Genomic DNA, 14,490 nt, shown 5'->3' with positions numbered 1-14,490 from the left:
AAGTGGAAAGCAGGGCTATTCTGAAAAGCTGCATCCGTGATGGAGATGCCCCTGCCCGCGCCTCAGGCTGGCACATCTACATACAGTAGTTTCAGATCTGGAGTGGCATCTAAACGCCTGGAAAGGAAATCAGGCCAGAATGACCAATTCTGTCCCTTTGGTGGACCCTAAAAAAGGCCAGAACGTGACTGTTCACTTATTTGCTATCACGCTGCACAAAGGGTCCTCGCAATTGAATGTGCATTAGACAAACTAATTGGCAACAACTTTTAAACTACAAATATCCCATTCAAATCGTGTTTTCTGAATATGTCAGCTGTATTTTCATAAATGTATGGTGTTCTAGAGAGCAGGCACAATAGTGCTGCACAGACATACATTCAGTAAGGTTGGGCCAGAGGAGGGAAAATAAGTCAATGCATTTCAATATATAATGAACATATAGACCCCAGAGGGATTTGACGCATTTGAATGTGCCCCATGCTGTAAAGGGTACAGCGAAACAAGGAGAGAGTGACGGCAGGGAGCGGGAAGCCTGTAAAGGGTACAGCGAAACAAGGTGAGAGTTACGGCATGGAGCGGGAAGCCTGTAAAGGGTACAGCGAAACAAGGAGAGAGTTACGGCATGGAGCGGGAAGCCTGTAAAGGGTACAGCGAAACAAGGAGAGAGTGACGGCAGGGAGCGGGAAGCCTGTAAAGGGTACAGCGAAACAAGGAGAGAGTGACGGCAGGGAGCGGGAAGCCTGTAAAGGGTACAGCGAAACAAGGAGAGAGTGACGGCAGGGAGCGGGAAGCCTGTTAAGGGTACAGCGAAACAAGGTGAGAGTGACGGCAGGGAGCGGGAAGCCTGTAAAGGGTACAGCGAAACAAGGTGAGAGTGACGGCATGGAGCGGGAAGCCTGTAAAGGGTACAGCGAAACAAGGAGAGAGTTACGGCATGGAGCGGGAAGCCTGTAAAGGGTACAGCGAAACAAGGTGAGAGTGACGGCAGGGAGCGGGAAGCCTGTAAAGGGTACAGCGAAACAAGGAGAGAGTGACGGCAGGGAGCGGGAAGCCTGTAAAGGGTACAGCGAAACAAGGTGAGAGTGACGGCAGGGAGCGGGAAGCCTGTAAAGGGTACAGCGAAACAAGGAGAGAGTGACGGCATGGAGCGGGAAGCCTGTAAAGGGTACAGCGAAACAAGGAGAGAGTGACGGCATGGAGCGGGAAGCCTGTAAAGGGTACAGCGAAACAAGGAGAGAGTGACGGCATGGAGCGGGAAGCCTGTAAAGGGTACAGCGAAACAAGGAGAGAGTGACGGCAGGGAGAGGGAAGCCTGTAAAGGGTACAGCGAAACAAGGTGAGAGTGACGGCAGGGAGCGGGAAGCCTGTAAAGGGTACAGCGAAACAAGGTGAGAGTGACGGCAGGGAGCGGGAAGCCTGTAAAGGGTACAGCGAAACAAGGTGAGAGTGACGGCAGGGAGCGGGAAGCCTGTAAAGGGTACAGCGAAACAAGGTGAGAGTGACGGCAGGGAGCGGGAAGCCTGTAAAGGGTACAGCGAAACAAGGTGAGAGTGACGGCAGGGAGCGGGAAGCCTGTAAAGGGTACAGCGAAACAAGGAGAGAGTGACGGCATGGAGCGGGAAGCCTGTAAAGGGTACAGCGAAACAAGGAGAGAGTGACGGCAGGGAGCGGGAAGCCTGTAAAGGGTACAGCGAAACAAGGAGAGAGTGACGGCAGTACAGCGAAACAAGGAGAGAGTGACGGCAGGGAGCGGGAAGCCTGTAAAGGGTACAGCGAAACAAGGAGAGAGTGACGGCAGGGAGCGGGAAGCCACCTTGTGACGGCAGGGAGCGGGAAGCCTGTAAAGAGTGACAAGAAGAGAGTGACGGCATGGAGCGGGAAGCCTGTAAAGGGTACATAACCAGCGAAGATGCTGAAAAAAGCGTGACCAGAGAGGCTTGATAAAGTGATGCGCAGTAAGCCACATGTATCAATATCGGAGTTGCAGGGAAGGGATTCGACGTGAAGTGACCAAAGCAGAGACTATGGAGAGAAAAGAGGCAAGCCTCAAAGCTCAAAAATTGGCGCGATAGGATGAGATGCAGACAGGCTCAACTGCGTCAAAAATAGAGACATGTGCTTCTTTTCTACAAACTGCTTGAAAAGTACTGCGGCGGGGGCTGCCATTTTAGGAAACATTTTTCAAATCATACATTTGAGGCATATTGACCCAGTGATATTATTCATAACTGCCAGCCGTAGGGAGCACCACGTCATTCACTGGCCGTACCACCAACAAGATTGAAGTATAAATTGTTGGATTTGGATTGGATCCAGACTGAGCAGAAGGTGAAATAGTACAAATCATTTGCTGACGATCCTGAGGAATAGTACAAAAGAGGCCATGTGATGTCCTACCTTGCTAAATTTCCCTCAAAATTGGAGCGGCAAAACTTTTTGAGACTCCGTTTGCACCTTCATCCAACACGAGAGGTTACATCAAGGAGAACAAAGGCCCATGAAGTAAAAATCTTGAATTGTCGATTTTGTAATAGAAGGAGACTTTGCAGCATTTAGTACTAGTATGTGAGCCCCTCAATTCTATAAGAAATAACCTCCTGGGGAGATTTATAGAGGAATCATCAACGAAATCACAGGAGGATTGGTGGGCTTCCATAAGATGGGGTGGTCGGCTTTCATTGTCCTTAGCCGTATTACAGCTGGTTAGGAGAATCTTCACTGCTATGGAGGAAACTAAATGTCTAGCTGTGGGATGAAACTAGCATTAGACTTATTTTTCTCTCTACTCCTTCTTCTTTTGTTTTTTCTTTTTCCTTTCTTCTTCTGATATTTTAAATTTTGACTGTAGAATGGGCCTTTGAGGATAATGATGATTTTTATGTGTTTTATGTTTTTATGTTTTGTATATGTTTGCATCTAAGGTTTCATTAATACCAAGTGATGTATAATAATAAAATAAAAAAAATCGTGCAAAATAAATGGAGTGATTTGTTGATAACCCCTGAAAAGGTTTCCATTGAAGTTTGTGAAATACGTTGGCAATGCCCATCGTGACCCATAGGGCATGAGAAACGCTCACCCCCAAGCTCCCTGTTTAAGGTCTGTTGGCTTGCCTCTCTAGCACCTGTGTCCACTCGTTGCGCATTGTAGCTAACAGCGCCCCTAGCGTATGGCACGTCACTGCACGCACAGGTGTCCACTGCCCTGCACCACACTGGCGAGTCCATTTGCTGTTGCTTTCGATCCATCACTCGCCCACTCCTTCTCTTAGAGTTCAGACACTCACCCCTGCCTTCATCCCTTCCCTTGACCTCAACCACCGTAGGCCTGCCTTCTCCTCCCTTGCATGGTGCAAGCAAGGACAGCCCGAAAGATGGAAACAACACACTGGGGCTGACAACTCCAAACACAAAGAAAGCGCGCCAACTTCATCTCTTGACCTTGGCCCTGGCGCCCTTGCTTGCTGGCACATGTATAGACCCACTCCCCGCCCCTTTTTTTGCACTCCTTGCACCCCCTCTACTAACAGTCTACACCCCATTCCCTTCAATTCTCCTGCTAAAAAAAACCTCTCCCTATCCCGACGGCTCTACAAACATTGAATACCACACCATATGGATTCTAGAGCAGAGCCCTGAAACGTGTTCCACTCCAGCGCCATTCTACCAGCGTGGAAACAGATGTAGAGTTGTGACCATTTGCCCAAGATCACAGTCTTGTCAAAAATGGGAAGCGGAATTATAGCCAGGTCTCCTGGTTTCAAAGCCAATGCTTTTATCAAAGCACTGTTGGGGAGGGGGGGGGGTAAAGCGGAGCTGGGGGGTTAAATATAAAATTGCTCGCTTCAGACCTGGTTGTCATGAAGGGTTTGCAATAAAATCGTGCTGCTCGTTTGATCTCCAAGGGTCTCCGAAACCTTCTTTCCGCAAAGCATATGTTCTTGCCTTTTGCTCCGTTTTAATGTTTAGTTGCAGGCGTAGCTTCGCGTCCATGGGGAGGGCAGAAGTGGAGTGGAGCTCAAACCCCCCGGTGAATACCAGACTTTGCCAGGGGGACGGGGAGAGGGGGGGTCAGCTGCATCCTCCAGCAGCAGCAGTCGGCTCCCTTCAAGGCAGGCAGACTGCCTCGAGCACACGGGTATGCGCTCACCTGGGCAGGAGCAAGTCATCCGCTCGCTGTGCCTTTGCGATATTAATCACGGCGCTGGTCAAAGTCTGGGGGTGTGAGGACGTCGTACAAGAGAAAAGGACAGAGCTGAGGGAATTAAGGAGGGAGGCATGTAGAAATAAAAGAGGGACCTAAGCCGAGCGGCGGAATAGAACACAAGGCAAGCAACAGCGTGAAGAGGACTAGTGAGAAACGACGCGGGGAGAAGGGGCGAACGGGAAACAAAGTCTACAGATGAAAACGGGAATGCAGGAGAGAATGCGAATAAAATGAAACACAGAAAGATTGCAAGACAGAGGGAGAGGAGGGAAAGGAAATTTGAAAAAAGAGAAAAACAAATAATGAATACAAATACAACATGCAGATAGAAACTGATAAAGACGAGAAAGAATAAAGGTAAAAGACATGAAGAAATAAGAACAGAGGACAGGAAAGTGCAAAGGAAGAAGGACAACTGAAAAGAAAATAAAGGTACGTTTTTGAAAGAAAAGCAACGATGCTAACAAGAGACACACGCTGAAAGACAGACCTAACATGTGGCAAGAAGAAAGAAGGACTAGCATGAATAGTTATTACAATTGAGGCCAATATACAGAAGAAATTAAAATCCAGCGGTAAAGGGGTAACAGTGACAGGGCAACAAAAACAGGGGAAAGAGAAAAGAAATAAAACAAAAAGGGACACAATGTTACAAAAGAAGAAACTGCAGTGATAGACAATAGGAAACATACCTGAATGCCGCCAAATATTCTGGGTCACCCATCGGGGGATCTAACCCACCAGTCCAGGCTACGTTCACATTAAACCCTTCACCACTGCCGGTCCCAACCTGGAGAAAAGGCAAACAGGGTGTTAGATGAAAACAACGCAACAATGGCAGGCAGCAGGGATATAGTGTAACAAACCGAGAGCTCGAAAAAACAAGCTGAGCTTTAGTAACGAACAGCAGAAAACCACCCACAGCAGCACCAAGCTACTGACTGCAAGCAGCAGAAAACCACCCAGAGCAGCACCAAGCTACTAACTGCAAGCAGCAGAAAACCACCCAGAGCAGCACCAAGCTACTAACTGCAAGCAGCAGAAAACCACCCACAGCAGCACCAAGCTACTAACTGCAAGCAGTAGAAAACCAACCACAGCAGCACCAAGCTACTAACTGCCGGAGGGATGCTAGCAATTACAAGATTTGCACAAGACTTGGCAACCAGCTAATACATTCCAAAGGAAGTGCTACTGGCAACAAGCTGGAGACCACTAACACAACGGGTGCTAGAATCAACAATCTGAGGCCTAGCAACAAATAACCAACTAACAATAGCAACACACTGAGGGGTGGCAACTTCCGGCAGACCATTACTATATATACACAAACAAGCTATGTGCTACTGGCAACACACGGAAGGTGGGTAACAACAAACTAAACCTTAACAACAAGCTGAGGACTAAAGAGAAGACATTGCATACAACAGCTAGATAGCTCAGTGAGTTAAGTGCTTGCGTACGAGATCTGTATGCAAACTGCAGAAGCATGATCAAATCCCAGCAGGGTTGGCCCCATATTGCACCTTCCGACGTTGACCAATGGCGTACAGTAAATGGGGTATCAATAAAAGCTTTGGACAACTAAAATGCCATCAGAATGATTTGACAAGAAGCCCTCACATTTAAAAAATGGCTTCATCATGACTATTAAACTGGGTGGATGACAGCGAGCGCAGCTAGATATGTAACAAGATCAGGATTAGGAGCAATGCAAATTGGGATAGTGAAAATAAGTGGGGCTATTACCCAGGTGGTATAGCTTTACTAACAACAAGTTGAGTGTTCGTGACAGCAGGCTGGATGGCTTAAACATGAAACCAGGGCATTAACAGTAAACTAACAGCTGTGAAACCACAAAAGAGCGAAGAATCTGCATCCATCTTATCAGCAGAGTATGGGTCATGGGCTGACAGAACCAGCTGATCATAATAATACACAGCCAGAACAGGAACACAAAACCAGCTGATCACCAATAATACACAGCCAGAAACGTGCCACAAAACTAGCTGATCACCAATAATACACAGCCAGAACAGGAACACAAAACCAGCTGATCACCAATAATACACAGCCAGAACAGGAACACAAAACCAGCTGATCACCAATAATACGCAGCCAGAATAGGAACACAAAACCAGCTGATCACCAATGATACGCAGCCAGAACAGGAACACAAATGGCATGGAATTAGGACCGAAGTAGCGCAACAGCAACAACACGCAGAGCAGTGCTTCCGCTTGGAGGGGAATCTACGCTTGGAGCGTAGGGAAAGTTTGGTGTAGGCACAGTCGGTCCTCCTCCAGTCATTGTATTCCCCATCATAATCTTGAGTGTCACCAAGCCAGTGTCAGTGTGAAACAGCTGTATATCAATTGTAAATAAATGATTTGGCTAAATGCATCTAAAAAATAAAACACAACCACAACAATGTGGTTGAAATGAATACCAATACAAAGCTAATTATTAAAGGAACCTTGTAAGCCTTCCTCGTCACTGCTGATTTTCCTGCACTTTCCAGAAATATGCGAACATCATCTACTGCGATCGGTAGCATTAGAGGTAGGCGAGCCTCGCGAGGCCCGTGCTCAAACGGGGGCTGCAGGCCAACCCTCTTTCTGGGCTAGTCTCTCCGGACGCCATGGGCTCCACCATGGCAGCCCAGTATCAACACGATCAGCGATAAAAAAAAAAAAGCCGCTCAGGCTACGCTGCGTGCTGCAGGCCCGCCCACACACCACCCTCCAATCCATGGCTTCCTGTTCTGCCCCCAGACAACACGATTGGCTGGGGGCAGAACAGGGAGTCACTCAGTGCAGGAGACAGTCGTTCAGTAGGCCAGCAGCTACATATTAAACTGGGCCCCACTCCCCGCCCTATCTTCCTTTTTTGGGCATTTATCGAAAGAAATGCCCAGATATGAAGAAAAAAAAAACTGGCCCTGATGGCAGCTCGGGTGCCGACAGGAATCCAGGGCTTCGTTTCTTTTTTTTTTCTTTTTCTGGTAGAGAGAGAGGGATTTAATGGGCCCTGCCCGTGGTGGGCTCCTAGAGCCAGAACCTGACCACCAGGCTCGGCCCTGGCTCGGCACTAACCATGAAATCCCCCAGCTCTAGGTAGCATGCACACATATGAAGTACGCAACTCCCCCCCTTAGTCCTCATCAGCAACACTAAGCGCCTGGCTTTTTCAATAAACATGTAGATTAGATATATAACAGGCAAAACACAAGTGGAATCGGGAAGATGTTCACATGGAAGGAAGTCAAAATGATGAAGCAACAAAACTCCCTTCCTAACCTAACCTGAGACAGAGTGATCTGTTCCGCCCTTTCCTCCCCTGGTTACTTGTAGAACGCTTGCTGTCAAATTGCCCGCCCTCCCCCTTCTCGGTTAGCTTCCCGCTAGCTTGCATCTCCATTTACCTCACGGTGCAAGTCCCCCTGTGACTTGTAAAGCTCTCTGTTGCTTCCGAAACAAGGTCTGTGCTCATTAAATACCCTAATAATAATTAAAAAAAAGAATGGGGTGGCTGCCATGTGGCTGCCAAGCAGAGCAAGCTCTGCTTCGGTGTCCTTCCTTTGCTGTTGTTGCTATCAACAAGTGTGCTCCTTTGTCTGCGGAACTTGATGCCCAGCTTTCAGAAAGTGATGGAGAATAACTCTTGACCAAATTGTGAAAATAAAAAAACAGGGACAGCCCACTGATCTAGAAATAGGACTACAGCTTCAGCTGTGAAACTAGTCCTACTTCTATGTGGGTGGCCTGTCCCGTGTCATGTTGATCGAGAAAGGAGAGCGCCCGGGGTCCCGAGACTATTTTAAGTTTTAAAAACCTGTACGGGATTTGCAGATCGGGTGGATATCATCCCGTTTTTTGGCCAAACCGATGGGAAAATCATGGCATCGAGCCAAAAATCGGGATGGTATCCAACCGATCCCCAAATCCCAGCACAGGGTTTTTAAACTTTAAGAAGTCTTGGGACCCCGGGACGGGAGCGCAAATACCCGGACAGTCCTGGAAAAACTGGGACGTCTGGTCACCCTACCCAACTCCTACTGGAAGTACATTTTGGACATTCCTGTGTCGACACAGCCTGAACCGCAGCCACCTGTTGTCTCTGCAAAAGTCCATGTGATGTTGGCATCGATCTCGCAATCATGGGAAAACACTCCCATTTTTACAAAGTTACCCCATAAAGGAAATACGAGGAATACAACAAAGGAAAAGTCAATGACCAATGGAGAGAGAGAGACAAGAAAGCAGGTTATGAGAACGAAACGGTCTAATTTCTCTCGTGAAAGAGTAAATAAAACCAGGTAGTCTCTTCTGGACTTCAACACACGTCGTCAGTGCAGAGAACCGGAGGATTACTGTAGAATAGGGTTGGAGTGGGCGAGAATTGGGTCTCTTTGAAAATTGTCTGAATCCACATTTTCAGCTGTACCAAAATATGGCAGAGCCAAAAAAATGAATGGTTCTTGATCTAAAGCGTGAGTGTCTCCATGCTGTGGAGCCATTTCATGCTTCATCTTACTGGCCACGAGCCTGTCATGGCGGATACCACAAGCGCAGTCAGTGAGCCAAAGTATTTGCTGTATTGATTTTGGGGGTAGGCTGCACCAGTTTAAATATAATGCACACCCAAGGGTGTTTTGGGGTTTTCTAAACAGTAATGTGCATCACCATGATGAAGGCGAGACCTGATGCTGAGAAGGCAGTTTTACGAGGGCAATGTCGGCATACTTCGAGCCCACCGTGTGAGGTCTGAATGTTTAACTCTGGAACATCCCAATTGCAGAGTTCAATTTTCACCAAAAGCCACCATTTGTATTTCACAGTAGTTTAAATACACCTATATCGCTTAAAACAATGCGCATGAGTGATGTATTAGATGTCCCCTTAGTCTTTTAAATGGACCCAATGTTTTAAGAATAGTGCACATATTTTAGACGATGGAGACATTGAACACAGTCCTCTTGCAACATTGTGCTTTTCTTCCTGAAAGCCCTGGTCTGTTTCCAGCGAGGAACATCTTCAATCTTAATAACATCAACGGAGCAGATCCTTAAAGGCTAGCTTTGCAAACCACCTGCAGGGCCCACATGTCTTCAGCAGGCTAGAATTTTCTATTTGGAAACCTAACACTTTCTACGCGACATTCTGTGCAATATAGCAGAATACCATGAAATGCTTTAATTGAGTCAGTAAAAATACAATTATTTCAGCACAAAGGTACTTTGCTCCCCTGCTCTTACACACAAGGCACACAGTTGTTTTGAAAGAGACAGAAAGAGCGTTTTGAAAATGTAAAGATCTTGCATGTAAAAGCAGTAGGTTGTCATCTACTCCAGCCACATCTATAGGGTACTGCGTGATAGACTGCAAATACATATTGTAGTGCCGAAGGCACACCGTTTGATTTATGTAAAGGGCTTATGAGAGATGCCGCTGCCGCAGGATGTGGACATTGTGTGTTCTTTAAGATATGATTAATGTTATTGAGACAGTGTTCCACAGTTAGAGATGCCCTCTGCTTGCCTCATTCAGTAATGATGTAATTAATCGAGGTAGACAAACTAAAATGTGAAGGCAGAAAAACACACAGGCCTACAAATCGCAGCACTACCTACCAACAATCAAAAATACAAAAGGGTTCTGACATACCAGCTGAGAAAATAGCTCTATGCTAGAACACCAAATATTTGTGATCGTCGGTCAACCCAACACATTTTTAACTATTGTTTTACTGCAAAATGTGAGGAGGATAACCCTGTATCATCCCCTCACATACCCTCCATCACCCTTTCCAAATACCTCACTGCAAATCTACCTGCTTGCGTAAAAACATTTTTTTAAAAAGGGATTTTTAATTCACGATCAAAGAGGTGAGTACCAAAAAAATAAATGTTAACAATTAAAAAATAGATATAAAACTGAAAACTTCAACATAACACAGAAAGATAAAAGGCAATACGTAAAATGAAACCATAAACAACTTCAGTACTGAAAAAAGGCACATCTGGACAAAGTAAAACTAGACACGAGTACAGCTTGAAGCTCAAAATGGAATCCCAACACCAAAAGATAAGACAAAAGAAGAAAACGTCACACTCAGCAACTCTGCACACACTGCAAACACAACAACTGCAGAGCTAAATTTGAAACTAAATGTCAATGCTCGAAACGAGCTAACAATTGACAGGACAAACTGGAACTCCTCACACAGAGCAACATTAGTTCAAAAAAGACAACCCAAACCAACATACAACACCTAAAACCTAAAACGAAGACCCAGCACAGAGAGCATGCACAAAACGCAAAACAAGCCGAAAGCAGAAACTCAATCCCAAAATGGAAAAATGTAATTCTACGTACAAACTGAAAAAAATGTAGCACTTTCCTTTTGTGTTCTCTTAAAGAACCTAATGGTAGGAACTAGTGAAACTATTTATCAACTGTTTATTACGGTCCAGTCTGGGGGTTGGAGGTGGGGCGGGTCGGATAATGGGAATGCTCCAACTATCTAATGTGCATATAGGCATCTTGCACATTGCTGCACGCAGCAGCATTTTACACATTGCACCATGGGTTCGGGATTGCACCATGAGTTTGGGATTGCACCATGGGTTCGGGAGGATTGCACCATGGGTCCGGGAATGCACCATGGGTTTGGGATTGCACCATGGGTTCGGGAATGCACCATGGGTTCGGGAGGATTGCACCATGGGTTCGGGAATGCACCATGGGTTTGGGATTGCACCATGGGTTCGGGAATGCACCATGGGTTCGGGAATGCACCATGGGTTCGGGATTGCACCATGGGTTCGGGATTGCACCATGGGTTCGGGATTGCACCATGGGTTCGGGATTATTTGCCCAAGTATTGTTTGTTAAATTGGAGAGGCCCTTCATAAAGGACCAGTTGGAAGAGCAATGCTCTCTGTTGTGTTCTTACAATGGCTTGCCCCCACCTACAAAAAGATGTGAAAGGAAAACACAAAAACAAAAAACAACCTCAACATTCAAAACTAAAAAGATGAAATATAACAACACAGACAATCAAACGTATGTTCCGCAACATCACACAAAACATACAAGGGAAACTTCATCGGGATTTACTAGACCTCGGTGCTTATGCACTGAAAAGTAACACAATCTCATCACATACAAACAAAACCACACATTGAAAATGAATGTCTGCGAAAAACAACTCGTGCGAGCTCATGGACTGGTAAGGCAAAAGCCGGGTGTTCCCGTAGTCATGGAGAGTGGCTGGTGATATTTTCGGCATCAGGCAGAAAGGTAGACATTTTTCTATTATCACTATGGAAACCAAGTCCCCAAAAAGACCAGAAGACATACTGAAATGACACCCTTTTTTGTTAATGATCACAGCACAACGGTTCACGTGCTTTAGTCCGTGAAGCAGAATAATGTCCAGCCACATTTAACAGTGGACACTTTTCATAGACCACCTAACCACTAGCATCAAGAATAAGAAACAACAACTAATCTCCATGACTTGACGGCAACATTGGGAGGAAAATTCTAATCGGGCCAAGGTACGGATGCACTTACTAAAAAGAATAAAAACGAAGAAAATAATGTTGGACCAATTTGCCTGCGCTCGACCAAGACAGAAGAAAAACAGCCACTCTCTCTCAATGCGCGCACTCTTCCAGCATTGCTTCAGAGATTACATTTAAAAAGTGCTTTATATATATTCAATTTATAATGTTAGAGTGCGTCCTCTTTATATTCCAGAAGAGTTTACAAGAAACGCCTGTGCTCTGGTGTATAATTAGGTCTGTAAAGTCTACCGTAACATTCCGACACACTGGTAGAACATGCAAATATTTGAGCCCTTTATGAAATGACCAAAGTAGGTCTTTTTTCCAAGGCCTTCTTTTGGTCACATTAGACACAGATCATTGGTTGCAGATCTCAGCCAGAATAACCAGTACAGTCCTAGGTCACCGTTTGCTCGTCAGTCCTTCTAAAGAATTCTAAAATGGCCGCCACGTGTACTGTAAACGCAAAGGAGGCTCGCTAAGACATTAAAGAGCACATTACTTCCCCAACACTGTGGGTGCTTATTGACCCTTTTCTGAGAGTAATGAAACTTCTCCTACCATGACGCAGCTTGCTTCAGACTGTACGGGAAAGGTTTGAGCTTCAGCCACAGGTCCGATATACTCGTTCTTTTAATTAAACATTAGTTGGTGACCTGATTTACTCATGCGTTGCGACACGTTACTGTTACCTGTGAAATCATTATCAGGACTCTTCTCAAAGTTTGACTCACTGAAGCAGAGCAGAATAACGAAAGAAAATGCACACTTCAAAGTGGGCTACTGAAATAGAAGTACACCCACACAGCAGCATAATGTTTTGAGTTTCACTAAAAATGCAGCCATTGTGGTCCCTTGATGTCCCGTGGCCAGTATACAGTTGTTTGGCTGGAAGTAGCACTACCCAGAGAAACCTTATGCATCATGAAATAACCTATTGCTATCAATGGGGGGAGACATGGGAAGCAGCGAAACCGTCTTAAATTCCACTGTGACCTAAATTGGCAGCCAAGGCAAAGATCGAACAGTTTGGGTCACGGAACTCGAGTAGTTCCAGAACCCATGCATGAACCCGCAGTCGACATGGTACGCAATCCCCAAGAGACGCTTGCCCTCCCCCCCCTCGTGTGCCATGCACCCACATTCCAATATGGTTTAGATATTGGAGCAATGCTGACCCTCCATTCTGAGAGGAAACCATCAGGAAAGCATGGACAAGGCCCATTGCCGACACTGGAGGTAGCAATCATTACGCTTAAGACGGCGCTTGGCAACACTGCGGACGGCTACCCCGGCAACTCACCCAGCATCACTTCTACTTTTCTACCCATTCTTCAGCTTTTGTCCCTAATTAGCTAGTGGTTTGTGCCCGTTACAATGAAGCATATTAAGATACTGCAGACTCCAAAATCCCAGAGAGGTTGCTGACAAAAAAATACACCAGGGATTGTCAACTGGGATCAAAGATCAAGGATGACGCTTCCAGTGGTGTTATTTTCATATTTAAGTGATAGAACTTTAAACATGTCTAGAGTTTTGGTACACCCAGCGACGACAAGGTGGGAAAACACACAGCATATGAATCTTTCACACAAACACGTATCTCAGGAGTATTATATAGAAAACAATCCAGAGCCTGCCCACCCGAGTGCTTTTCCTTGGAGCGCTCCATTATCACTCCTAAAGTCTTCACATGGCTGTTCAAACGTATCAATAGTCACAGGGAAAGATCATGGTGAAATGCTGATCCTGGGTGGGCCAAAAGAGATAGTAAGTGGGACGTCTACTGCAGTCCACACCCAGATCACTCTTCACAGCACAATCCGGGGTCTAGCTTTCAAATAAAGTGGGGAGCCAAATCGATGTGTGCAATTCCTTTACAGTATCAAAGTTATGGGAATAGGGAACAACAGAGTCAGTCACCCCACTGCAGGTGGAGCACCGAGTTGGGTGCCCACCACACGAGGAGGCCCCCCCATAGAACATGAAGGTGAGGTGGGGGAATGAGGCTGTGGCATCAATAGGTGGAGGCTTTGCTGCTACTGCATGGCCCATTGAAGGTCAAATAACACACACACATCTGGCTCCATGGCAAGGTATCAAACACATAAAAAAACAAATGAATCAGACCAATTAGAACCGAAAGACTTGCCAAAGGTGGCAACCTCTCACCAAAGGTCTCTAGTGTGACTGAGGGGTGTCATGGACAGCAGAGCCACTGGGGAACAGATGCCAGTTCTGACCTCAAAGGTGGTCAACAAGAACACATGCATGACTATATGTCCTGATATTAACTGAACCTTTCCTAAACAGCACCTAAAAAAAACATCTGCCAAACGCCACCCACCAAGTGCATCAGTTCAACCAAGAAACACAAACGTGACACCAAATGGCAGCTACTTGACAGGACAGCATCTGTGTTGGTTGGCTTTGATGGGGGGATTCCATGCCACGCTTGGACTAGTGATTAATACGGGAGGCGAGGACTCCAGCGTCATCATAGTCCCATGGACCGCCTTGTTAACAAGCTATGCAAAGTAACAGGGGGTAGGTAAGAAGAAGGCAGATATGAGCAGGAAGTACGTCAAACTTACAAATCCAAAAAGCCTGGCCTTCTGCACACAAGGGCCATTAACACTTACTGAATGCCCGAGGCACGAAATGATCATCAGGCCTGCAATTATTTTATACATTCCTCCAGGGTTCTG

The 14,490-nt window shown here is 46.1% G+C and overlaps 1 protein-coding gene across 7 annotated transcripts in view; it reads right to left on the bottom strand.

Annotated features, from left to right (window-relative positions):
* Positions 1 to 14,490, bottom strand: part of HDAC7 (histone deacetylase 7) — a 1,864,336-nt gene that overhangs the window by 54,561 nt on the left and 1,795,285 nt on the right. For all 7 annotated transcript variants that reach the window (XM_069653189.1, XM_069653190.1, XM_069653188.1 and 4 more), the window contains one exon: positions 4,902 to 4,999. In XM_069653189.1, coding sequence (XP_069509290.1) covers positions 4,902 to 4,999 — 98 coding nt within the window. The remainder of the gene's footprint in view (positions 1 to 4,901; positions 5,000 to 14,490) is intronic.

The sequence above is a fragment of the Ambystoma mexicanum genome, chromosome 3q, assembly GCF_040938575.1.
Source record: "Ambystoma mexicanum isolate Mex_15411 chromosome 3q, UKY_AmexF1_1, whole genome shotgun sequence".
NCBI lineage: Eukaryota > Metazoa > Chordata > Amphibia > Caudata > Ambystomatidae > Ambystoma > Ambystoma mexicanum.
Note: the sequence above shows the minus strand (reverse complement) of the source record. Positions and strands in the feature narration are given on the sequence as shown.